Source organism: Podarcis muralis, chromosome 3 (assembly GCF_964188315.1).
Source record: "Podarcis muralis chromosome 3, rPodMur119.hap1.1, whole genome shotgun sequence".
In the NCBI taxonomy this organism is placed as follows: Eukaryota; Metazoa; Chordata; class Lepidosauria; order Squamata; family Lacertidae; genus Podarcis; species Podarcis muralis.
Genome location: NC_135657.1, coordinates 83,392,862 through 83,417,405, shown reverse-complemented (window position 1 = coordinate 83,417,405; position 24,544 = coordinate 83,392,862). Strand labels below are relative to the sequence as shown.

Genomic DNA, 24,544 nt, shown 5'->3' with positions numbered 1-24,544 from the left:
AATAAGAACATGTTTCACTTCCTATTGAGTGTGTTCCATTTTTAAATTGAGTCTCCCGCTGCTATGGGAAAGCAAGCCTTGGTTTAAGAACGGACTTCCAGAATGGATTAAGTTCGTAAACCAAGGTACCACTGTATATAGACTGGAGTGGGATAGCTGTGCTGCTTTTTCCCTTAAAAACACATTGGTGTGTTCTAGAGCATGAAAGGATGTCTTGTAAGCAAGAAATGGTGAGTCCTACAGGCTACCGTATTTTTCGCTCTATAACACGCACCTGACCATAACACGCACATCGTTTTTAGAGGAGGAAAACAAGGGAAAAAACATTCTGAATGAAACAGTGGATGTATCATTTTTGTGCTTCATGCTGTGGCCACAGACATGTGATCTGATGGTGAATTTGCAAAAATCCTGAGAATTCCTGTGGATCCATGCTTTGTAACCACGGTTTTGCACCATTGCAGCCCCAGGCAACAGTGGGTGCGTGATTTTTTTGGTGCAGGCTGTAGCCATGGACATGCTATGTGATCTGATGGTGAATTTGGGGTGACCCAATGCAAAGATCCTGAGAATCCCTGTGGACCCATGCTTTGTAACCACATTTTTGCACCATTGCAGCCCCAGGCAACAGTGGGTGTGTGCTTTTTTTGGTGCAGGCTGTAGCCATGGACATGCTATGTGATCTGATGGTGAATTTGGGGTGACCCAATGCAAATATCCTGAGGATCCATGTGGATCCATGCTTTTTAACCACGTTTTGCACCATTGCAGCCCCAGGCAACAATGGGTGCGTGATTTTTGGGGGGCAGGCTGTAGCCATGGACATGCTATGTGATCTGATGGTGAATTTGGGGTGACCCATTGCAAAGATCCTGAGGATCCATGTTGATCTATGCTTTGTAACCACATTTTAAGTGGGGAGCGAAGGAAAAACAAAGAAGGGACATGAGAGGGGTGTGCAGAGAAGCAGCTGGCTAAGAATGCTGGAGAGGGATTTAACGGGTGGGAGGAAAGAAAGGCAAAAGTTCCCCCCCAAGCCAGCCATCTCTCTCTCTCCCTCTCTCTCTCTCTCTCTCCCTCCCTCCCTCCCTCCCTCCCTCCCTCCCCCCTCTCTCTCCCTCCCCACCCCCCTCTCTCTTCCTCCCCCCCTCTCCCTCTCCCTCCCCTACTCTCTCTCCCTCTCCCCCAGCAGCACCGGAGCACAGAGAGGAATTAGAAAGAACGACACTCTGCTTGCCTGGAGGGGAGGGGCTTTCCCTGCTCTTTGTTCCGTTTCAGCAAACACAGCAAGGAAACAGAGGAGGGTGGGCAGTAAGACCCTGAGGCAGAATGCAGGAAAGCAGCCACTTCCTCTTTTCAGGTTTCCCTTCTCCGTGACTCACGATTTGACTTTTGCCTGATTTTTTGGCTCCAGGGACCACACATTCGCTCTATAACACGCACAGACATTTCCCCTTCCTTTTTAGGAGAAAAAAATCTGCGTGTTATAGAGGGAAAAATACGGTATTTTTTCTCAGTAAATCCTGAACAAAATTGCACTTACGGTGCAATTCTATACATGTTTATTGAGAACCTAATGTTTACATTAGGTTATGTCCAGTGGGCATTACTGCCCATGGTTAGAGACATATGCCGATGCTGGAGAGTGTAAATGCAAGAAGAAGCATAAAGCTAACAAAGTTGTGGGCATTTCTGAAAGTGAAAGTGGATGTCCACTTTTGTGTTGTTTAAGACTAGATAATGGCATAGCAGAAGAGCGCTAAGCCTCAAAAGCACTGAAAAGTGTGTGTGTGTGTGTGTGTGTGTGTGTGTGTGTGTGTGAAAGTATTGCTAGTTGCAATGTAAAATCAATGCCTGTGTCACTCATACTGTCACTTAGCATTCTGCAATTATGTGTTTTGCTGGGGAAGGTATCACATTTTCCAGATACACAATGTTGTCATCTTGGTGTGGTTAAATGTGATGAAAGAACAACTCTTGAGGAAAGGCATGGAGGCTGTGGACAACAAATGAATAACTATTTTGTGCATTCCTTATAAACCAATAACAACCATGCAGAAAGGCCCTTATTAGTATTAGTAGCAGCATTCTCTACACAGCCACATTTGGCCACAGGAGGCAACTGCATACCATTTGGGACTTTCTCCTGGGAAATATTCTATATATTTGGATATCAAGTTGGCTTTATAGCAGAGCTGTCTTTTTAAAGTAGATATAAAGCAGATCTTGTGCATGCTAATTTCCTAGCTTTATTGGGCAGGGAAGAGCTGTAGCTCAGTGATCTGTTTTGCATGCAGAAGTTCTTACATTCAATCCCCAGTATCTCCAAGGACAGCCACTGCCAGATGGACCAATGGTCTGACTCTGTATAAGTCAGCTTCCTCTGTACTGTAAAAAAATAAGGATTAATTCACATGTTCACTTGTGACCCTCTTTGCCTAGTAGACACCTGCATTTAACATGTGGGACAGATGTTTCAGAGACCCATCCATGTATACATCCTATTGTGCAATATTCTCTCTTCCCACCCTTTCTTGAGTGGGTAGAGTCATGTCATTGAGTCTTGGTGGAGCACCATGCTCACACTTTCCCTTAGGTGAATGTAGAAATATGGCACTGATTCACTTGCTCTTCTATGAAAAAAAGATAATTAAACAGGTCAGTGGATGAATCCGCCCATATATTCAATATGATCTCAGAACTAGTAAAGACATACTGACTAGATTTCAGGTGTTTTTATTAGCTTCTTTGACTGTTTTCAGCAACAAGGGAGCTATATTGTTTCATTGCTGTTATCCCTCATTTGGAAAGCTGAAGCAATATTGCTTAAATACAGATTGCCAAGAGAAGACACCCTAAGACACTGAAAATAACTTGTAGATAGCACCTGGGAGACCAGGGTTCAAGTCCCCGCTTGACCATGACTCTCACTGGGTGACTTTGAGCCAGTCACTGTCTCTCAACCTAACCTACCTCACAGGGTTGTTGTGGGGATTAAATGAGGGAGAGAACCATGCATACCACATTGAACTCTTTGGAGAAGTAGGTGGGATATAAGTGCAATAAATAAGTAAATAAATTATGACATGTTCACTTTAGAAGTGAACTGTTTAAATAATTTTGAACTGAGGCCTTCTCATCCTGAATGGCAAGTCAAGTTTTTATTTTTTTGTAAACCTCTGAGAGGTTTTCTTACAATGATTTTTTCTTTAGTTTTCCTGGTTACCTCCCTCAAACAGCTTCAATTTCCCTGGTTCTCTGGTAGAATATGGTCTGGCTTGTAGGTGTAGGATGAGAAAACCACAAGGACAGAAACCATTACTACTAAGCCTTTCTTCTCTAGAAAAGAGACTGAATTGTGTTCTTCCTCCATATCAGACTCTGTAGTATCTCTCCAACAAGCGTTTGGATCTTCAGCTAAACTTTTGATTTTAGCTCATCTAAAAAGCAACTAACCTCATCATACACAAACCAAACTATGCACGATACTTACCAGTCAGCTTTGTTGCTCAACATTGGCACAGAGCCTTGTTCCCTTCTTAGCAGAACTCCTTCAGTAATTTGCCCCCATGCTATCAACTCCTAGGCTAGATCTTCAGCTCCCCTTAAGATGCAACCTCTTCTGCAATTCCTAGCACTCTTCGGACTTATGAAGCCTCTTCCTGAGTCCTTAATCATTCTACTCCAGCTGACAACAGCTTCTCCCCATGACCAGTACCAAACCAGGCTTTTTATTTACACCAGGCTTTTTATTAATAATCATTTGGGTGATGTTTGATCCCCTTATTAGTCTATAATTATGAGCCAATAAGATGAGGTAGAATGCCCATTAACTGACCAATTACAACTGACCACTCTTTTGATGGATTTGATTCTGAATATAAAGTCAGCAGCTTCCTCAAACATAGCCATCTTCTTGTTGATAATAGACTACAATGACAGTCTGCTGCCTGCTAGTCTGTCTTTGGTAGTCGCTTTGTTTACGGTTAACCCTTACCTTGTTGGAAATGATATAGCATTCTTATCATAAACTTTACCACATAAACAACATGATTACAGGCCCAAAGTTACCTACTGAGTTTCATGACATAGTGGATATTTGGACTCAGGTTTCTCTGGCTCACATGAAACACTTTTGCTAGCATGTACCACTCTGGTTCTCTTTTAGCAATCTTCTCAGCAGCACATATCTAAGATTTTTGACTCTTTGATGACATCTCTTTTTTCTTGGTAGCTAATTTTGACAACATTAGTGTGTTAATCTGAAAAACCACCACCATCATCTTTTAAAATGCATTGCAAACACAATGCTATGTGCATGCCTCATCCTTAAATAAACCACATTAATATGTATATCTGATTTTAAATATACGCAGAAGTCAAGAGCTATTACCAGTTATGAATACCTTAAGACTTAATTTTGAACATTCAGACTTTACATTGGTAATGAACGTTTTTTGCAGATACATGAATTGCTCATCATGCTTTCAAATCCTCTAATAATATTACATCTGAAATGCTGACATAAAAGATCTTACCTTTACAGAATACATACTATGTGAAATGATGAGCTCTTCCTGTGTGTGCGTCAGATGTCGTTTTACCAGAATCTGTAGTTTATACTAATAATATAAAGTGTAAATTGACATGCAACAGTAACAGCTGCTGGGCATTTGGAACTACCTTGCTTCTTTATTTTCAGTGTTTTTCTTTTATTTTTATAAAAAGGCTGACATATTTTGCTTTGAAATTCAAGACAGTGTTTGGTTTATGCTTTGTAAAAGCTCCAGGCTCTGGGCAATTTATTATCAATGATAAGGAATACATGTTTGGGGCTTCTATTTAACTGAATCAATTACTAGGTCTCAAGGATCATAAAGGAAAGACTTTGGTAGTGTTACTCTCATAGTGAGGCCAACAGAATGCAAGCCTATGCTGGTGTGGCCTGCTTGTGCAGTTTATGAGAACAGTTCTCATGACAGAGGTTGGCAGCCTTACATTATTGGTGGCTGCTTTGTAATAGAGATTCAAAATGAAAAAGCCAAGGATGCTACAGGTTGGCAAGATTATACTTGGCAGAAGTTTAGAAAACCTTGCAATGGTTCATATCTTTTTCATCTGATGAACAAGAAAGTAGGATTTAACAAAAATCTCATTCATATAAGATGCATTTTAGGTGTGCACCAAGAAATGTAAAGTACTATTGTAACAAAGCACTTAGAAATCCTGCAAGTATGCTTGGAGCCAAAGACAATCCCAGCTGTGTGTTAAGAGTACCGTACACTCACTGGCAACCCTGGGGCTGTTGCTGTGTAATGTATGAAATAGTCTAGATGTATCCTCTTTAATTCAGTCCTAAGGGGTGAAACTGGCACTTGGCTATATATATTGTTGATGGCTCAATTCGTTTTTATTTTGGAACATTTTCACCTCTTGCCTCTTAAATCTCAACGTTGTACATTCATTGCCTAATAACAAGAATATAATTATACAATAGTACCCAGAGGTAGGAGAAACTTATAATTTGTGATCTTAAAAAGGGCAAGGCAGTTTTGTTTAGCAGCCATGAAGAGTTGCTGTTGCAAATACATTGGGCATAAAATAAGTGATGCAAGAGATTCTTTAAATTTTAAAAGTTTTTCTAAAATGATAGTAAAGTGTTAAGGTGCTGACTTGCATCCGTCTTCAAAGACTCAGAAGTGATATAATTGCTGCTTAATTGAGTGTAGGGAGAAATCTTGATTCTGAGAGTAAGGGAGTTGGGGGAAAAAGAAATCCCAGCCAAAAGTTACTAAACAGATAGAGACTATGCAAATAGCTTTCAAGCTCAGACAAGCTGTGATCATATATAAACACTGGAAAAATGTCCATGCCAGCAACTGAGTCCTGCTTGCTTAACAATATAAAGGAGCCAATTTTATATGCCAAGCTAGAAAACACTGATGAATGCTAAGTTGTTAAATAGCAGCACAGCAAGGACAGGGTTTGATAGTCTATGAATCTTATATTATAACATAAACATGCCATTAAGTTTCACTTAAAGCTCTGTTTTGCCAAGTGACTCATCAGATATTGCTAGTTTCCAGGGTTAGTCCTGGAAAAGTTGAAGCATAATTCTGAGCTAACGCATCTCCAGAAATACTTTCATGCAGTGGATGAATGTAAACCTTTGCATTCCGTTTTCCTTGTTGATCAAAAGAAAAACCAATAGTAGAAAACAATAGCAGAGGATTAATCTTCCCAACACTTAAGATAGAATAGGATAAAATCTAATAGTGTTACTGAATATGCTTAGTTTCCTGATAATGTAAGCACCATTTCTCCTGAAGAAATATAGGAGTGATATTTTTGTGTGGCAGCCCAAATACTGCTTACGAATTCAGTAACACCCTACCTTGACCCACTGTCATGACTCTCTGTACTTTGTTTGCACAATGTACCATTTTGCTAACAGTCTGGAATGGGGGAACAATTTTATTCCACTTTTCCCAGAGCAGTGAAAAGGCTTTGATTGTAAAAAATTCTAGTTTTAATAAACTCAGAATAAAATACATTTTAAAAGTCTGTTATTATTCATGTGGATCTGGGTCTTTTGTTTTGTTTTGTTTTGTTTTATATACTTGTAGTTTTAATGGTTGCAAGCTGCTTTGGATGGGCTTTGCTTGAAAAAGCAGCATATAAATATTTTTTAAACAAATAAATAAAAAAGGGTTGTGCTAATGCCTCCATATGCATTCTTCTTCTTCTTCTTCTTCTTCTTCTTCTTCTTCTTCTTCTTCTTCTTCTTCTTCTTCTTCTTCTTCTTCTTATTCCTGCCCTTCACCAGCAGTTCATAGGGCAGGTTTCAATTTAAAATTCAGTTTTAAAACAGTTAAAACAAATTGCAATCACATGAATGGGGTGGGTCCTGAAATACACAATTCTGGTGTCAAAGGCCAGACATGGAAGTTGAAAAAGATGGTTTAAATAATGTGTGTGTGTGTGTGTGTGTGTGTGTGTGTGTGTGTATTTCAGCAGCCAACTATTAGCAAAGTTTCTGGGGAAAATAAACATTTTCTTAATTAAGCATGTATTTGGGTCATTTTGGATGAAATTTTGATTATGTTCGGTAAGATTTCATTGTTATTAAGTAGAAAAATGAGGACATGGGAAAACTCACTTGGGAACAATATTATTTTTCACTTGATGATCAAGATTACCCATTAAAGCTTAAAAACAAAGCCTCAAAATTGGCCTGCTTGACAAGTTCTTAAGCTCTTAGCTTCTTACGATGTTGCTTTAAAAAAAATCTAAGACCTACCGATAACTGCTTATCTTTTGCATGATGATGTTAGGATTTTTTACTTGAATTTTAATTTTGATAGATTATGATTCAGTTTGTTCTACAGTGTTTAAAGAATCAAGTTGAGGACAGATTTATGTGAAGGCCTGGGACTAAACAAAACTGGAGACTCTTATTCCAGACTCGTGTTTAACTATGTGTGAAGATTAAGAACATTTTGGCATGGATATTGATACTGACCTGGGGATCAATTTTTTGTTCAGCAGGAGCCTGTATCCCTGTTCTTGCATGTAGAACAGCAAATTGTTCTTATTGCCACTCACCTGTTTGGGTCTGAGATACTGTTTTGCTCCTATGTAGCAGCCTTTTGCATGTGTGAGACAGATAGAGAAGGCTTATTTTTCCCCCTGTAGTACCTGAATGATAGAAAATAACTAGAGATAAGCACAACATTGGACAGAATAAATATAACAAACCACTTTTGAAATATAAAAAGTTGACATTAAAATGCATTGATGGTGTATGTGGGAGTTGCCATTCAACTTTAAGAACACAGGTTTTTGTTGGCAGGTCCAACATGTTTTATGGCTTTCCTAGTGAGCGTGGTCAATACAAAATTGGCTTTTCTTTAGTTAGGTTTTGTCCCCTTTAGGAAGAGGGGCTAGTGCACTGATAGTTTCCCATATTTTTGCTTCTCTTTTCTTTCTGTTATTGCATTATTTCTCTATGGTAGGGGAAGAAAAAAGCAATTGCCTACCATCACTGAGAACAAAAGCTGACTAATAAGGAAATTTAAGTGAAGCACTAAAATGGGCTGAACAGGAAGCTTTTAGTTAGTATTGGAAATGACTTTTAACAGATCTTAGAAAGAATCTCCTGGTGGAACCACTTCAGGCACTAGCCCAGGGGTCAGCAACCTAAGGCCCATGGGCCACAAGTGGCCCACGAGGGTCGTTTAACTGGCTCACGAGCCACCCCCGAACTGAGCCACCCACTCGGCAAGTCCCCACGCGCTGTGCTAAACCAGCATGGTGCGGCGACTCGCTTCCGCGGTGCCGGAAATGGCATCTGTGCATGCACAGACACTGAAAATCGTGTGTGCATGCGTTCGTGTGATCCAGCCTATGGAGGGATCTCTGCTGGAGTGAACTGGCCCAGGCAAAGTAAACATTGCCCACCCCTGCACTATCCCTTGAATGCTTTGCTCTCTTGGCCATGAGGGAGGACCCCATCACCAGGTAGTCAGAGGAAGGGGGGGCATTGATGAGAAGAGGTGGAAAAGGCCATTGAGAGATCCAGTAGAACTAGGAAACAGCTTTCAGCTTTGTCCCTAGCCTGCTGGAGATCATCGACCAGCGTGACCATCTGGACCATCTAGAGGTAAAAGCTGGGGCCCCTGTTATACAGTGGTTGCTCCTGTGCCGTGTCCAGAAAGAGGTGCTGGGGGATGTGTGTTCAGACCCCATGGCTCTCACTTGTAGGGTGCCTCAGGGTTCCGTCCTCTCCCCCATGCTTTTTAACATCTATATGAAGCTGCTGGGAGAGATCATCAGGGTTTGGGCTGGGTATGCGGATGATACCCAGCTTTACCTCTCCTTTAAATTGGAACCAGTGAAGGTGGTGAAGATCCTGTGTGAGTGTCTGGATGCAGTTGGAGGATGGATGGTGGCTAACGGATTGAGGTTGAATCCTGACAAGACAGAAGTACTGTTTTGGGGGGACAGGGGGTGGGCAGGTGTGGGGGACTTCCTAGTCCTGAATGGGGCAATTGTGCCCCTGAAGGACCAGGTGCACAGCCTGGGAGTCATTTTGAACTCACAGCTGTCCATGGAGTTGCAGGTCAGTTCTGTGTCCAGGGCAGCTGTCTGCCAACTCCCATCTGGTACGTAGGCTGAGACCCTACCTGCCCACAGACTGTCTCGCCAAAGTGGTGCATGCTCTGGTTATCTACCACTTGGACTACTGCAATATGCTACCTTTGAAGGTGACTCAGAAACTACAACTAATCCGGAATGCGGCAGCTAAACTGGTGACTGGGAGTGGCCACCGAGACCATATGACAACAGTCCTGAAATACCTACATTGACTCCCAGTGCGTTTTCAAGCACAATTCAAAGTGTTGGTGCTGACCTTTACCAGCCCTAAATGGCCTCGGCCTAGTATACCTGAAGGAGCGTCTCCACCTGCACCATTCAGCCCAGACACTGAGGGCCAGTTCTGAGGGCTTTCTGGTGGTTCCCTCACTGTGAGAAATGAGGTCACAGGGAAGCAGGCAGAGGGCCTTCTCAGTAGTGGCATTCACCCTGTGGAACACCCTCCCATCAGATGTCAAGGAAATAAACAACTATCTGACTTTTAGAAGACATCTGTATCGGGAAATTTTTAGTGTCTAATGTTTTCAAGCACAATTCAAAGTGTTGGTGCTGACCTTTACCAGCCCTAAATGGCCTCGGCCTAGTATACCTGAAGGAGCGTCTCCACCTGCACCATTCAGCCCAGACACTGAGGGCCAGTTCTGAGGGCTTTCTGGTGGTTCCCTCACTGTGAGAAATGAGGTCACAGGGAAGCAGGCAGAGGGCCTTCTCAGTAGTGGCATTCACCCTGTGGAACACCCTCCCATCAGATGTCAAGGAAATAAACAACTATCTGACTTTTAGAAGACATCTGTATCGGGAAATTTTTAGTGTCTAATGTTTTACAATTTTTATGTGCTGTAAGCTGCCCAGAGTGGCTGGGAAAACCCAGCCAGATGGACGGGGTAGAAATAATAAAAAGATGAGGATGAGGATGAGACTTTTCACTGAAATACTGATGATTTTTTAAAATAAAAAATGGCAGGTTGTGGAAATTTGGAGAACTGAGTTTAAGACTGGAAAAATGAGAACAGAAATTGATAGATTTGCAGAGGACAGGTGTACATTCGTGTACCTTTGTAACGAGATGTTTGTTTAGTGTTTCTGTTTTGGTTTTAACATATTTTAAAAGTAAAATCGTAACTCTGGGCAGTTTTGGCAACTGTCACCACAGGAATTAGAACATTGGGAAAGTGTCAGTTGGGGCAGTTAGTTGAGAGAAAGAAGGAGATGGGCTAGTAAGGAAGAAGAGAGTCTTTGCAAAATTCGCCTGATGAGGGGAGACTGTAATCACGTTCTGTGGTGGATAGAGGTGAAAGGAAACAGTGATGTGGGAGCAGAATGGTGCAAGGGGATTCAGCAGCCCACAGAGCCAAGGAGCAGCTTGAGATTGTCTACTCGCAGGGACACCCAGGGGCACCATAAGAGACTCAACGGAGGGAAAGGACTGTAGTGTTTGTTCATTTTGCCAGAAAGGATACCGCCTTGTATTCTGTGCTGGAAAAAAGGCACTCCTTTCCTCATTTGTAATAAATGTTTTAACAAAGGTGGATTTCCCAGGTTTCCCAACTCACTTCCCAGAGTGTGTACCTGGGGGGAAAGGCTTTCCGTCACTGGTGGGAGCTTAAAGGCAAACTGCTGTTGCAGGCAGGTCCCGAAACAGCAACAAGAGCCCTCAGTATTGCCTCCAGATATGAAGAACTCGTTGTGGAGCCGTATGTTTTAATTTAGGGGTTGAACCAAACATTTTGATTCCCTTGGCAACAGTAAGCCGCAATTCAGTAGAACAAAACCAACAAAATGACATTTAGAACAGTTTGTGGGTCATAATTTAGCTGTGCAATATTTCAGCCCTTCTGATTTATTTGAAATTACAGGCAGATGTAATAATTAAAGATTGATACTGCCAAAGATATGATCTAATCTTACCTGACACAGGAAAGGAAAATCCCACCCGGCTTTTAATCACTGATTAGTTTAATTATGTGCACTCCACTGATAATCCACAAACCTTTTTGATGTTTGCAATCTTTTTTGCAATATTAATTGCAAATATCAAATGGAGGCTTCAAATACAAATACAGTGATGGTGGGTGCTTCCAGACATGGGCAGTTTAGCAGCAGCCAATCATTGATGTTCTACTTTAAACTGGAAATGGAAGGCAACACCGCTTCCAGAAGTCTAACATGCAATAAGAAAGTTGGCATTCCCTGTTTCTCCATCCACATGTTGTAAAGAAGCAATTTTCATTGGGATTGTTGGAATAAAAGGTTTCTTTCCTCACTGCCAAATCAAGATTACCACTCCCTTCTGCAATTTAGGGCGGGAGCCGGAGGAGGAAATGGATATAAAGGTAACGTTACTTGAAAAGGGTAGGGTTAAAGTAATAGAAGTGATTCCTAGAGAGAAGAGAATAGCCAACAGAGAAGGAAATGGCTGAATGGTCTCTCCAAATGACTGTGATAGGCCATTGACAACCGAGGAAATTGTGCAGCAATTATAAAAGTTCAGTTCTGCTGATGTGGATCACTATCCACATATAAACATTTTTCAGTTTTCAGACTTTTTCTTTTGCATTTTCTTTTATATTGCTAAGGATAGAAAAGGGGTAAGTAGGGCATTCATTTTAAAATGTGTGTTTTGGAATGTGGTGTTTTTTTTTACCAGCCTGTTTTCACTGATACGTTATTGATGTTTTTCCTGCTATTATTGAAGTAATGTGTGTTTATATTGTACACCACCTTGTTACATATATTTTTAATGAAAGTGCACTTTATAAATATATAAACAAAACAATTAAAATAAATAGATAAAGAATGTCAGTCCATGAGTGGTTTGTGGGTGATGGCCTCACGGTAAATATGGGGTAGGTTTATTGAGAGGACAGAAAGAATGGAACTATATCAATCATGATGATGTAAATCATGATAACAATCAGGCCTCCCATTCCATTAAATAATTGATATATCTAATGAGAGCACTCTGGTTTTGACCTTACTTCTTCTTGCCGACACTGACAGATTTGCTGAAGATACTTTGCACAATACACAGAAGGCAATTTAAGAGTAGCATTTCAAAGTCGATACAAGTTAAGCATTAAAAGCCTGTTGTTACAGGTCTGTAGGAATTAGAATTCAATTAGTGCATGGGAATGAGGCCACTGGGAATTAGGAATAAATTCTTTCTAAATCCTTGCACCGCAGCCTCTAGATTTATATTAGAAGTCTAGAATAATATTGATTCATGCTGCCACCTCTCCCCTGAGTAGCAGGGCCTTGAGTAGCTATAAGTAGAAATAAGAAATGGGTACAGCTTTTCTGTATATCCTGGTCTCCGAAATGAAGTATATCACTTTTTGACTTCATATTTGAATCATACTTCATGACTAAAGTGTACAAAAGTAACAATGCTTCTGCCCTGAGAAACACATCTTTGAATTCTGATACACTGATGGTTAGTATAAATATTTATGCCGTGTCTTTCAATAAAATGATCCCTGAGGCAGCTCTTGGAATATTGTAACAATGCAATACAAACTATTTATTCACCTTTTGGTGGTGGGGACAGACAAGAGAGATGCTGTGGGGTCGGCATGAATTAAAAACACCTCCCCAGCTTCCTGGTGTTCCTGTTGCTGTCCTTAATGAGGTCTGCAGCAAACCACTCCAGGAAGTGTGCTTCCAGGTGGCAATTACTATAACGATCACTAGAGCCCACATCACATGTTACACTCTTGATGGGGTTCCATCCGATGATCGGGAAGTAGACCCCTGAAGTTTGCCTTGCTCCCGTGTTGCACAGATGGGCTAGTCCCACCCTGTGCATTGAGCACAGCTATCTGAAAACAAGCCCCCAGTGTCATGTGTAGTTGTTCTTTTTCAGATATCTGTACTCATTGTGTACTCGTGTGGTAGTCGGCATGGGGTAGCATGGCCAGGGCAGTTATTCCCTGGTCATTGCATGGACCCCGCTCACACATGTCATGCCTAAAGAAAGCTTTAGGAGGTGGGGCTCCTCATGCAGGTAGAATGTGGCTCCCACCTCATTGCTTTGTGATGGTTGACTTAGAGAGATCCTGGGAGAACATGGAGTTGACGCCTCTTCCTAGGTCTCCAGAAATAACCTCCATCCTCAGGAAGTGTGTTTGCAGGTACCACTGGAGTCCCACTGCTGAAATACAAGAAGAAGGTTCACATTATGTAAGAGACTGGTGCTGCAATGCTGCATTCCAACAAAAGCATTGTAAGGATGGATTTGCTGTACATGGTACAGTACATGGCATGTAGGAAGCAAGAGGTGGATTAATCCCCCCTTTTCTTTTTTAAATGCAGATTCGGTTGGTACACTTGTCCTTCCAGCTGTAAGTATTATTTTCCCCAAGTACTAGAGTTCCATGTGAAATATTTCCTGAATGGATGCTGCCTCTTTCATTTACTTACCTTTATTTCATTTTAATCTTGTATATAGTGTAAGTTCACTATTAGTGAGCAAAGAGCTTCCTTCTGACAAGTGAATCATATACACTGAAATGCAGGCATCTCATATCTTGTTTTAGGACACAACATCTGACAGTGATGTTAAAACAGACATTCAAACTAGTGTTCCTGGCATGTCTAGATGTAATTGAAACAAACCAGAATGCGGGATAGCATTCCTTCTAGGTTTTGTTTGCTATCAAAGAGGGTGTAAAAGTATTAAAATTCATAAATATTAGATAAGAGTTTAAAACAGATTTATATCAACATGCATTTTTAGGTGCAAACCACATTGTCATGAAGCACTTGCCTCAAAATAATTAAGAGCCAACGAACAGGAGCAGATGAATCATGATTCTTCTTCTGCACAATCCCTTTTCTTGTAAATTGTAAGCATGGCTGCTGCTTCTGCCTTAGAAGCATGTCTGTGCTTGCTTGTGCCATGTATCTCCGAAACGTGCTTGCAGACTAACTCAGAGAATAAGACTTTCCAGAACACAAGTCATGGTTGGGAATTTAGATCAAATGTCCTAGGGGAACCATTTTCTTCTGCAGCCTGATTCTGTTCTGCCAGAGGACAGATTGTTGTCTGCCTGGTAGTGCAGGCTCAGAAACCAGGGTAATGATCCAGGATCTCATATTGACAGCAGTGTTAGATGCTGAGATATGAAAACTGGGATCTAAATGGCACCTTAAACCTAGATTATGGGCACAACAACTGAATGTCTAGGCACACTTTTTTAATAACTAGAATACAAAGCTGAAAATGAATGGACTGCAGCTAAAATATTATTTTCATTTTTCACATGGTCTAGTCCTTCCCTTGCACCTCCCCTAATATTCTTAAGAGGGTCTCTTCTCCAGACTTCAGAGAGGAGCTGGAAGTAGGGAGGCAGAAAAAGGTCGTCCTTTCCTTCCACTCTCCAGTTTTAATCTGAAATCTTTGGTGCAGTACTGCGCCCAGAGCTCAGAAACTGCGCACGCTAATGAAATTCCCTCTTGCAAAAGGCTCCAAGAACAATGGGAGTTTCGAACACTGATTGACAGTAAACCTGGTCCCATTTAGCCAGCACAATACATTTCACTGCTTGAAGCAAAGAACAAGATGGCACTTTCCCATTCCACATAGAGAAGCCAGCCGAATTTATGGCAGCTGAATCTTCTTTCAGCACTGGTGAGGGGATAGTTGCTACAGTAGGCTAACTTAGGGGGTACAGGATGCATAGCTCTGTCCTCCCACACGTCACAGCCTCCAACATCTGCTGCCTGAGTCAGCTGCCACAATCTGCTTAATGGTAGAGCTGGTCTTGTTAAGCTGTAATGGGGAACTTTGGCTTAATGCAAGTCACAATCTTTACACTGAAGCTGGCATGCAACAAGCAAACAAGGGGATGAGGCAGGAGTGAACTTCCACAGTATTCATTCATAGCTTCATAAACCATGTTTTTTGGAGCTGAGGGTGAATATATAAACGGGATGATAGTATGAAAGAATAAATGCAAATTCAGGTGACAGAACACTTTTAGGGAGTGTCATTGTAACTTATTTGTAGATTTTATGTCATAATCTTACTCGTATTTACTTGGATATCTTTAGTAGGGTTTTCTCTTAGGTAAGTGTACATAGGATTGCAGCTTCAATTTTTTTAGTTTTGTGAGTTCTAATTATTCGTTGTTTTACTGTTCTGTGTGTCCAGTATTTGTTTTAGAAATAAATAAAGCAATCATGTTTTTTACCCCCAGCTCCCCTTGGGCAGTACTCCTGGTGATTATGATTTACTAGTCAAAGGATATTCAGAAGGTCGTCTGCTATTTTCTAACCACACTGTCCTTGAATTTGAGCACAAGAGCTTATCGGTATTCATCCAAACTGACAAGACTATGTATAAACCAGGCCAAGATGTGAAAATACGGGTTGTTACTCTGTATCCTGACCTCAAGCCGTACAATACTCCTATGAATATATATATTCATGTAAGTATAAACTTGACATTACTGTATTTGGTGAAGCAGGGTTTTCTTTCAGAGTATGGTTATGCAATTTGCAGTGTATTTTCACTAAGACTATTCTTATACATAATGGCAAGGGATTTAATTTTGAATAAATCAGTGGTTCCCAGACTTCTCCCCCATGGGTCACCTGGAAATTGCTAACAGTCTTGGCAAACAAGTTAATGATTTTTCTGCCTGTAGTAGCAATTGTAATGTGCTGTGCTAGAAGCTGTATGATTTTTAATTTTTATTGGGTGGAATTCAACACTGCACTATCGGGGCAAGTACTTTAGCTTGTCAGAATTAACGATGGTATTTCCCCTCTCCTTCCCCACTGTTCTGTTCTGAGTGTTACTAAACACATGCTTTTGACATTTTTTTAAAAATAGGATCCTCGACACAATTTGATTCAACAGTGGTTGTCGCAGAATGGAAAACTAGGCAAAATTGCCAAGCAGTTTAAAATATCCAAATATCCTGTCCTGGGTGACTGGTCCATAAAAGTTCAAGTAAAAGTGAGTATTAACATAATGAATTGTTTTAACAGGGATGTAATGTATCTCTGAGTGAAATCAATAATTAAATTCCCATTGATTTTCATGGGGCTAGGTTGCATACTGGAGTTAGTTCATCGTTGCTAGAGATTAAATCTGTCTACAGTTGTGCAGTTTAATTGAAATGTATACTGTCTAAATTGGATGAGCTCAGCAACTGAGAAAGATCTGAGTCTTCATATACTGATTACTGTGCAAAAAGTATGATGTGGCGAAGGCATTCTGTGGTGCTTCATTACTTCAGCATTCAGTTCAAAAGATATATAGAAATCATGTGATACAGCTTTTAATAACTCATTACCAAAACATTTGTACAGTATATTTTCTTAAAAGCTGAAATTCTAAAAAAGAAGTTCAAAGACAGTTTTTAGTAGTTCTTGAGTTGGTTTAGATACTTGAGCAACATAAAAGGCGAAAGTGCAATCACATGCAGTCTCAGAGAGCAAATTGGGACACCATTAATTGTGACTGGGAACGAGCCAAGAAGCAAATGAGAATGAAGCATTCAATATTAACTGCTTTGGAGGGCTATGCAGATTGAGGAAGTGGAAATCAGAAGAAAAGGGAAGCACAGAAATGTTGTACATTAGAAGTTGGCCTTGAAAGAATTTGTGTAGACTTTGGGACAAATTGACAAGCACAGGGATGTTCTGTTATCCTCTGTAAACAGTGTTGTGGTTCAGGTCCTACTTGCAGGTATCTGATTGGCCTCTTTGAGAACAGGATTCTGGACCAGATGGACCATTGGGCTCTCTTATGAGAGTTGTTGTATGAGGAAGTTGTAACTTTTGAGTTGTGTAAGTGAGTTCAGTTTGTGAGAGAGCAAGTTTTCACTTTGAGATGGTGTGGTGGCTAGTGTTGGCTAGTTGCTGCCTTTTCACCTGAGCTCTTGGTCCCAAAGAACAATGAGTCTATTTAAAGATTTCTTTATTATTTAATTATTCATTTTCTGACTTGGCCTTGGTGGTGGTGTAAGTTGAAAGGAGAAATCAAGTTGTTTGAGAGCATATTGACTCTCTGCTGTGATCCCCACTCACCCCTCGGAACGCAGTAGGGTAGAAAAATGTGTTGATTTGATATTATTATTTACAACTCTTGAGTTCGTGCTTGCTAGAAGAATGAATTTAAAACTGTCCTGCCTGGCTCCCTGTTACTGTTTAGCCTTGTTAGTTTCTATGGAAACAACTCAGCTTTTCCACAGACACTCTCGTAAGCCGTGCTGAGAAACTATATAGAACAGCCCTTTTGATCACTGCCCTACTTCCTGATGTGCTTGTGTGATTATGCAGTGTGCATTATTGTGTGTGATGCTCTTTAAACAATGATTAAATAGCTGTGAAAATATAGGGAACTACTGTGGAGATTGGGATGGTGTGTAACAGTATTTAAGGTGCCACAGTACACTTAAGTATTGTAAAGTCATCTTTGGGAAAACGGCAGTTCAGCATGTACCTTATTTATTCATTTGCTTGCTTGCTAGAATTAGTTTGGGAAAAGTCCTATCTTAGATATAATACACCATGCAAGTTAAGCATACCTTTCATAGAATTTATTTTGTTTTTCTATAGGATCAGACACATTATCAGACATTTACGGTGATGGAATATGGTAAGTGATTTCTGCTTGCATGTAAACTTGGATGCAGATTTTCTTTTTTTTGGAAGACAGAAGGGGTTCAAAAAGTTAAAGGTCCTCCTGCAACAGTAGAATCATGAACGTTACATAAAAAAAGTCATAATAATGAAAAGCCTTCAAATCACCGAAGACCAGGAGACTCGGATTATGAGAGCCTTTTAGCTCCTATATTTGCCCACACAGAACAGAGTATTCAACTTCATTTGTTATTCTAAAGATGCTTTATATTGTTTAGATATCATGGGGATGTATTTTACATGTCTGCCCCATTCACATATGTAGCTGAGGATGTGTGTGTCTAACAGTAAAAGCAGTGTGCAGGAAAGAAGTGCTGAACACTTTCCTATCTTAAGTACACCTTAAGATCCTGCAGTCTTTTGCTCCAAGCAGTTTCTCCCTTACGCCTCTATTACTAGAAGTGAGCTGAGAATAAAGAGCATGGAGCAATGGATTGAGATGAAGTAATATGCAGGAGAGGAAGAGGTTCAGTCCACTTGTTTTAAAGACCTCCCCCATCTGCTTCTATCCGATGACTCATGTGTGAACCAATAACTTCAGCTGATTTAAGACCAGACTTTTTTGTGGGGGTGGGCATATTTTGTGGCTCAGTATTTCCCATGTTTCTTAGATTTCCCAGCCCTGGTTTAGAGGATTGTACATTCAGCACCCTCAGCAAATTAAAAGCCCTAGATGAGATACATAAATACATTGTTTGCATTATACTGAGAAAACCACATTAATGAAACATGTATTGAAAAACATAGCTATGGCCATCAAATTAATTACAGTTTCTTCTTTTTTAGTGCTACCAAAGTTTGAAGTCTTTCTAGCAACACCTCTGTTTTATTCTCAGAAAGACATGAATTTCACTGGTACTGTCACAGCAAAGTAGGTAAAAAGTGAATCTTACATCATTTGAGATCTATATGCATTGTACACCTGTGTTAGTCCTTAGCTAGTTCCTAACCATGCAAAGGTGGGATTTAATTCAATTATTGATTCCTTCTTTGCAGACGTAACAGTTGATCATTATTTTTTAAAAGTATATTTTTCTGAGTACAATTTTAAAATACAAAACTAATAATAATAATTTTAAAATGAGAAATTACTGTGGCTATAAAGAGAAAACTGGTAATTTAAGCCCTTCTCCCAGAACAGGACAATTAAAGAATGTCATTGACCCCACAAGTGAACTTGAAGAAAGTTGTTAGGGCAGAAGCTGTAAGAAAGAAGGTGTTAACTGCAGGAACACTTGTGTGGCACCATTATGACTGGTGAATTTCATATGAGTTAAAATTCCAATAAATTTCCAGATAACCTGAGGTGTTTCTTATGTCCACTCTGTCTCTGTATGTATAGTAGGGATACTTGTAGTTATTGTTGTTAATAAAGTAAAAGATACATTTTATTAGTGATGGGCAATAATTTCACTGATTCGGTGTAATTTGCAGTATGCCCAGATCCAGAAAGGGTATGATCCCCAGATTTAAAGTTACGTGCATGGTATGTAGGATCAGATTCAAGTGGATACTTGTAGGCTTATGAGATTGAATCAACCTGTCTTCAGAAACTTGTTTTGAAATGATGGTTTTTTTGTTAACTGTTTCAGGTACACATATGGAAAACCTGTGCAAGGAAAAGTAACTGTTGATTGTTCCCAGTTCTATGGAAGGAAGAAAAATATCACTAAGACATTTGAGGTGAGCTGCAGTTAGCACCTGACATGTGTTTATGTTGGGCGGGGGGGGGGGGATAACACTTCTTCAGCCACCTCAAGGATTTCTTTGTGGAAATAATAAATCTTTTAAATTGCAATCTAGTGCCTTAGCTTTTTTTTACCCAGCCGCCTACCTATGCTACCCTGTAGCTTATGCTTATCACTCTGTCATCCAAATGATTAAGCAGTTCTCTAATGATCTGTGCGGTGGCCATTACGTAGTAGTCCCCCACTGAAGAAAGCAGTGTGTAATGTAGAGATGTCCCAGTTCCAGCTCCCCTAGAGTTTTCAGCTAAAGACAAAGTTAGAGTAATGTGCAGGTAAACATTCATGGCGTCAGGGCATGACACATGACCTACTCTTGCTTGTTGGAGAAGGCAGTAGTGACTGGTATGATTGATCTGCCTGCAGTTCCCTCCTTTGGCAGGTGGTTGGTGCTGCTTAGGCTCACTATCAGCCCAACTTCTGATGTTTCCAAGATCCACTGCAGGTTCATGTTTTGCCAATATTTTGTTTTATTTATCATTTCCATTTCCAAATTGTGCTCTGCTAATGCTACCTTAACCCTTAAGGGAAACACAGTGATACAAATATGGTCTGGTTCTCTCTCCCCCATGCCTGCTTATTCCTTTCAGAAGATAAAACAAATTGATTAGTTTTTCTTCTTCTTCTTGTTTTCAGATTAATGGATCTGTGAACTTTACATTCGACATTCTAGAGGTGGAAAATATAACTTACAACAATTGGGGTTATTCTGCGCATCACCAGATGCCGGTGGAAATTACAGCTGTAGTTACAGAAGCACTTACAGGTATGCAGTTTTATATAGGGTTTTCTTTAAGGCAGGTATGGGGTACCTTTGGCCTTTGAGGCTCACAATCAAGCCCTCGTCACTCCCTAGGGCATGCCCCCTTCCCCTTTTTTGCCTTGTAGGAGGAGACTTTCCCCTGCATATCCAGCTCCCTGCAAATCCTTGCTACATGCTGAGAAAGGAGCTGCCTTTCACAGCAGTATAAACTGTTAGTAGTTGGAATCACGAGAAATACGGACTCTGCAAGTGTTATTAGGAAGGAATGATTATGCATGTGACTTTTTTTTAAACCCTCCAAATATTCTAACAGGAATCTCCCAAAATGCAAGTGCTACTGTATTTCCAAAGCATCATGACTACATATTAGAATTTTCTGAGTATCCAGCAGTTCTCAAACCTAGCCTGAACTTTATAGCTACGGTGAGTTATTCTACTACTCTTTATATTATCAGTATCATTCTAGAAAAAAGGCAAAAGCAGTATTACGGAGTCAAGAGTTGGGTTTTTAAAAACACTGTATATATTGATATTGTCTTTTAAAGAAATTAATTACAGTTTCTTTTGAGTCTCTTGGTGTATTAGTTATTGGTGGTTGCAAGCTGTCAGCACTAAATGCACTGTTGGCATTCCATATTTAGGATTTGAGTATAACTCTTAGTTGTTGTAAATCATGGTTTTGAAAGTTTGGGTTTGATTTATCGAAATGCCTTTTACTATTTTCAGCTGAAAGTAACAAAAATTGACAACAGTCTGCTGTCGCCTGATGAGCGAAGGAATGACATTGTGATCACTGCCACATCCATAGGGAATCCTGCTTACTACCCATATGGTGATGGGGGTGAATCACAGGCAAATGAGGCATCTCAGAACCTAATCTACCATGTGCCAGAAAATGGGATTATTGAGATTGAGTTTCCCGTTCAAGTTAATACAACAACGCTGCATGTTAAGGTATGCTTTTTCTGTGTTTCCCCCGTCAAAATACGTAAATACTTAATCAGAAGATGAAAAGAATCTTAGTATGGAAACTTGTTCTTATACCTACCTGAGTATTCAAAGTGCTTCAGATGCATCTCAATATCCCTTACAACAGCCCTGCCTAGTACTATGAAACTCCATGCCAGGGGAGTTCTTCCAGGCTGAGGTTTACCCTGTTGAGATTTTTAGGGAGTCAGTTAAAACATACCTATTCTGCTAGGCTTTTTGTGAAAACAGAGCATATTTATTATTGTTCTCTATTTTAGCTATTTATTTTGATATGCCAGGACCTATCCCTGATGCATCTCTTACCCTGCTTTTATCATCTGTTGGGATGAGCAGTGCTGCATCCTCAGTGTGCTCTCCCCACAATGTCACTTCTGGTCCAAAGGGTTCACCTTTTGGTTGGACTGCCAACACCTCAGTTCACTGGAGAGGTTGCCTCATTGACCTCTACTCACAAAGGCCAAACCCTGCAGGATGCAGGAGGACATTCATTTCAAGTGTATTAATTTATCCTTTTAGACTTCAGGCAACTATTATGAACCATAGTTAAGCTTCCTCTCCACTCATATGTGAACAAGAGGAAGAGAGTGAAATTTTTCGCTTTCATTTTTTGCTAAACTGTTATTTCTCATCACAAAATTCTGGGAATTATAATACCTCTAGTTAGTTAAAGCAAACCAGGATGAAACTGTGGCTTGATATCCTGGGTTGTTAACTACCTAGAGTTAAGATAAACAACAGTTCCTCAAATTCATATGGGATGAGAAATGGTGGTTTAGTGAAAAATTAAAGCAGAAGCTTCACCACAACTTGTTAGCGATCATCCAACCTAGGGAGGTGTCTAATTTGGCCTGTCAGGCCTCTGAATTCTCTCCTAGTACTTTTCCTAGCTATGTCCCTCCATCTTTTTGTTCCTCCTCAAATAGCCTGACCCATTTTGCAAAACAGTGAGCTGACAAAGTAGATGCTGTGTTCTTCTTTGCCAGCCTGATTGGCTTCCTTACTGGATATAGATAGAAGATTCTTCCTCTGACAGTATGGAGCCACTCTTCAGTCTATCCATGGCTAGGACAGTAGAGTAGACTGACTAAGCAGATGCAGGATGTTCTATTGCATCAGTCCAATTTAGCTGGCAATGAAGAAAGAGAGAGTTTGTCTGTTCCATCATGGGTGTTTGCTATGTTTCATCTCTGGGCACAGAAACATCTTCTGAGTGGAAAAAGAAAATCAAAAGTTCTGTGATGCTAATGATGTGATGTGAGACTAATTTGAGATGATAATTTAAGAAAATTGCTTCAGGAACTATTGGATTGTCCATCTCTACCTTCTTTTTGCATTCTGATGGAGTGCAGCTTTTTCTTTTTTTCCATTTTAACCATTAAAGGCAGATTGATATCTTCATTTATTTATGTATGTTTCTTCAATTAGGAGAGGCACTAATTATACAATTTGTGAAACATTAATTGAACTTTATCATTTTCCTCACAATGTGTTGAATGTCTCCCCACCCGTTCCTTTTTTTTTTACAGGCCAAATTTCTAGAGAGCGAAACTTCTATAATCATATATGGTACATTCTACTCTACCACCATGACTTTTCTCCAGATTAAAAAAGCAAGTCAGGATGTAAAGGTAACTTCTGCTTTTCAATAATCGATGAGTTTCAAAATTCACTAATAATACACTACATCATGATAGGGAATTAGCATGTTCATTCAAGTTGTGTTATTTTTCCCCCTAGGTTGGAACTCCATTTGAGCTGAATCTTCAAAGCAACAAGCCGATGAAAGAGATCAGTTATATGGTATTTTAAAAAAATATTTTATATTTATTGTGTTGAATTTTATCACAAACACGGGAAAGACAGCATAGGCAATAAGGAGGATTTTGCTACTCAAAAATTATAATTTCCAGATAGGACTATGAGCAAGCATTTAAAAATGCCAATTGTACGTCCTTGTATCATTTGGGTATGCTAATCAGAGAGGTGAGACTGGTTGTAGCTTTCCTACTGAATGTAAATGTACTGGTATACCTGTGTTTGCTGCAATGTGTGGCATACAAAAATGGATTTTTTTATTAGGCATTTATGCCTGTGGGCAAAGAACTATTCATGTGACACCTGTATAGTTGTTATTATACTGTTATGAGTTTGTGGGTGCTAGACCTCTATTATCCCCGGATCCAGTGGGTGTTAGAATTTAATTAAGGCTTGGAGGTGTTAAAACTGGGTGTCAGACCTGCGTGTTTTAGGTTGTATGCCAAACGCTTCTAATCCCCTTGAATCAACAAGTGTTGAAAGCCAGTTAAGCTAAGCTAAGCTTCCTGCGTTAAGTTAATAGGATGGGTAATGGGCCATTAAGATAACAAAGCATCAGAGGAACTTGGTGTTCTTTCTTGGTGGTAAGAAGGTGGGTCCCCATTCCCTCAACTGGTAATGCCAGATCTTAGAGGGGTTAGAGCTAGGAGTTATGTGACCTGGAAGTAAAGCAGGAAGCAGAGCAATGTTTTGAGAGCACCATGTTTTATGTCTGTCTGTATCCAAGACTGCGGCTATGGAAGAAGGCTCTTGGGGTGACTATGCTGCGAACTCCTCTGTCATAGACTTAGGTTGTATATATGTGTAAATAAACCATATACCATAAAGAAACCACAGTCTCCACTGTGCCTCATTTCCAAAAGGAAACACAGACCTTGGATAAGCGCTCCTGGAACCCTTGGAATCTCGCACCGCATGGAGATTAGGCTGGCGTGCAACAATACTTTAGGTGCTTTTATAAATAACAGATGTTGAATTGTGAGATGTGTTACAATTTCAGCTGGAACTCAGCTGACAGGAAGATCAATTAACTTTCCCCCCTCCTCATATAGGTGGTATCTAAAGAACAAATTGTGGCTGCGGGTAAAGTAAACGTTGCAGAATTCTTTTTAACACCAGAGCATTCTTGGGCTCCTACAGCATGCATAATTGCCTACTATGTGAGTGACGATGGTGAAGTAATTAGTGATGATCTCTGCATTCCTGTTCAACTTGTCTTTAAAAATCAGGTAAGTTTGTGTGCATCAACTTCCTCTCACACAAATGGTGTTCTGTTTTGTTTTGAGACTATACACAAAAAGGGAAGCATAAATAAATACAAGTCAAATAAACATAGTATGTAACTGAAGCCCACACACTGATAGGCATTAGCATAGAGTTATGGTTTACAAACTATTTCACTAGTTGGTCTTTTTAATTGCTC

The 24,544-nt window shown here is 40.2% G+C and overlaps 1 protein-coding gene across 4 annotated transcripts in view; it reads left to right on the top strand.

Annotated features, from left to right (window-relative positions):
• The window catches only part of CD109 (CD109 molecule), a 64,593-nt gene that overhangs the window by 3,753 nt on the left and 36,296 nt on the right, over positions 1-24,544 (top strand). For all 4 annotated transcript variants that reach the window (XM_077926219.1, XM_028722770.2, XM_028722769.2 and 1 more), the window contains exons 3-14: positions 13,468-13,496; positions 15,354-15,584; positions 15,992-16,117; positions 17,725-17,764; positions 18,595-18,679; positions 19,401-19,491; positions 20,190-20,319; positions 20,630-20,739; positions 21,043-21,270; positions 22,833-22,934; positions 23,044-23,106; positions 24,174-24,350. In XM_077926219.1, the coding sequence (XP_077782345.1) occupies positions 13,468-13,496; positions 15,354-15,584; positions 15,992-16,117; positions 17,725-17,764; positions 18,595-18,679; positions 19,401-19,491; positions 20,190-20,319; positions 20,630-20,739; positions 21,043-21,270; positions 22,833-22,934; positions 23,044-23,106; positions 24,174-24,350 (1,412 nt within the window). The remainder of the gene's footprint in view (positions 1-13,467; positions 13,497-15,353; positions 15,585-15,991; positions 16,118-17,724; positions 17,765-18,594; positions 18,680-19,400; positions 19,492-20,189; positions 20,320-20,629; positions 20,740-21,042; positions 21,271-22,832; positions 22,935-23,043; positions 23,107-24,173; positions 24,351-24,544) is intronic.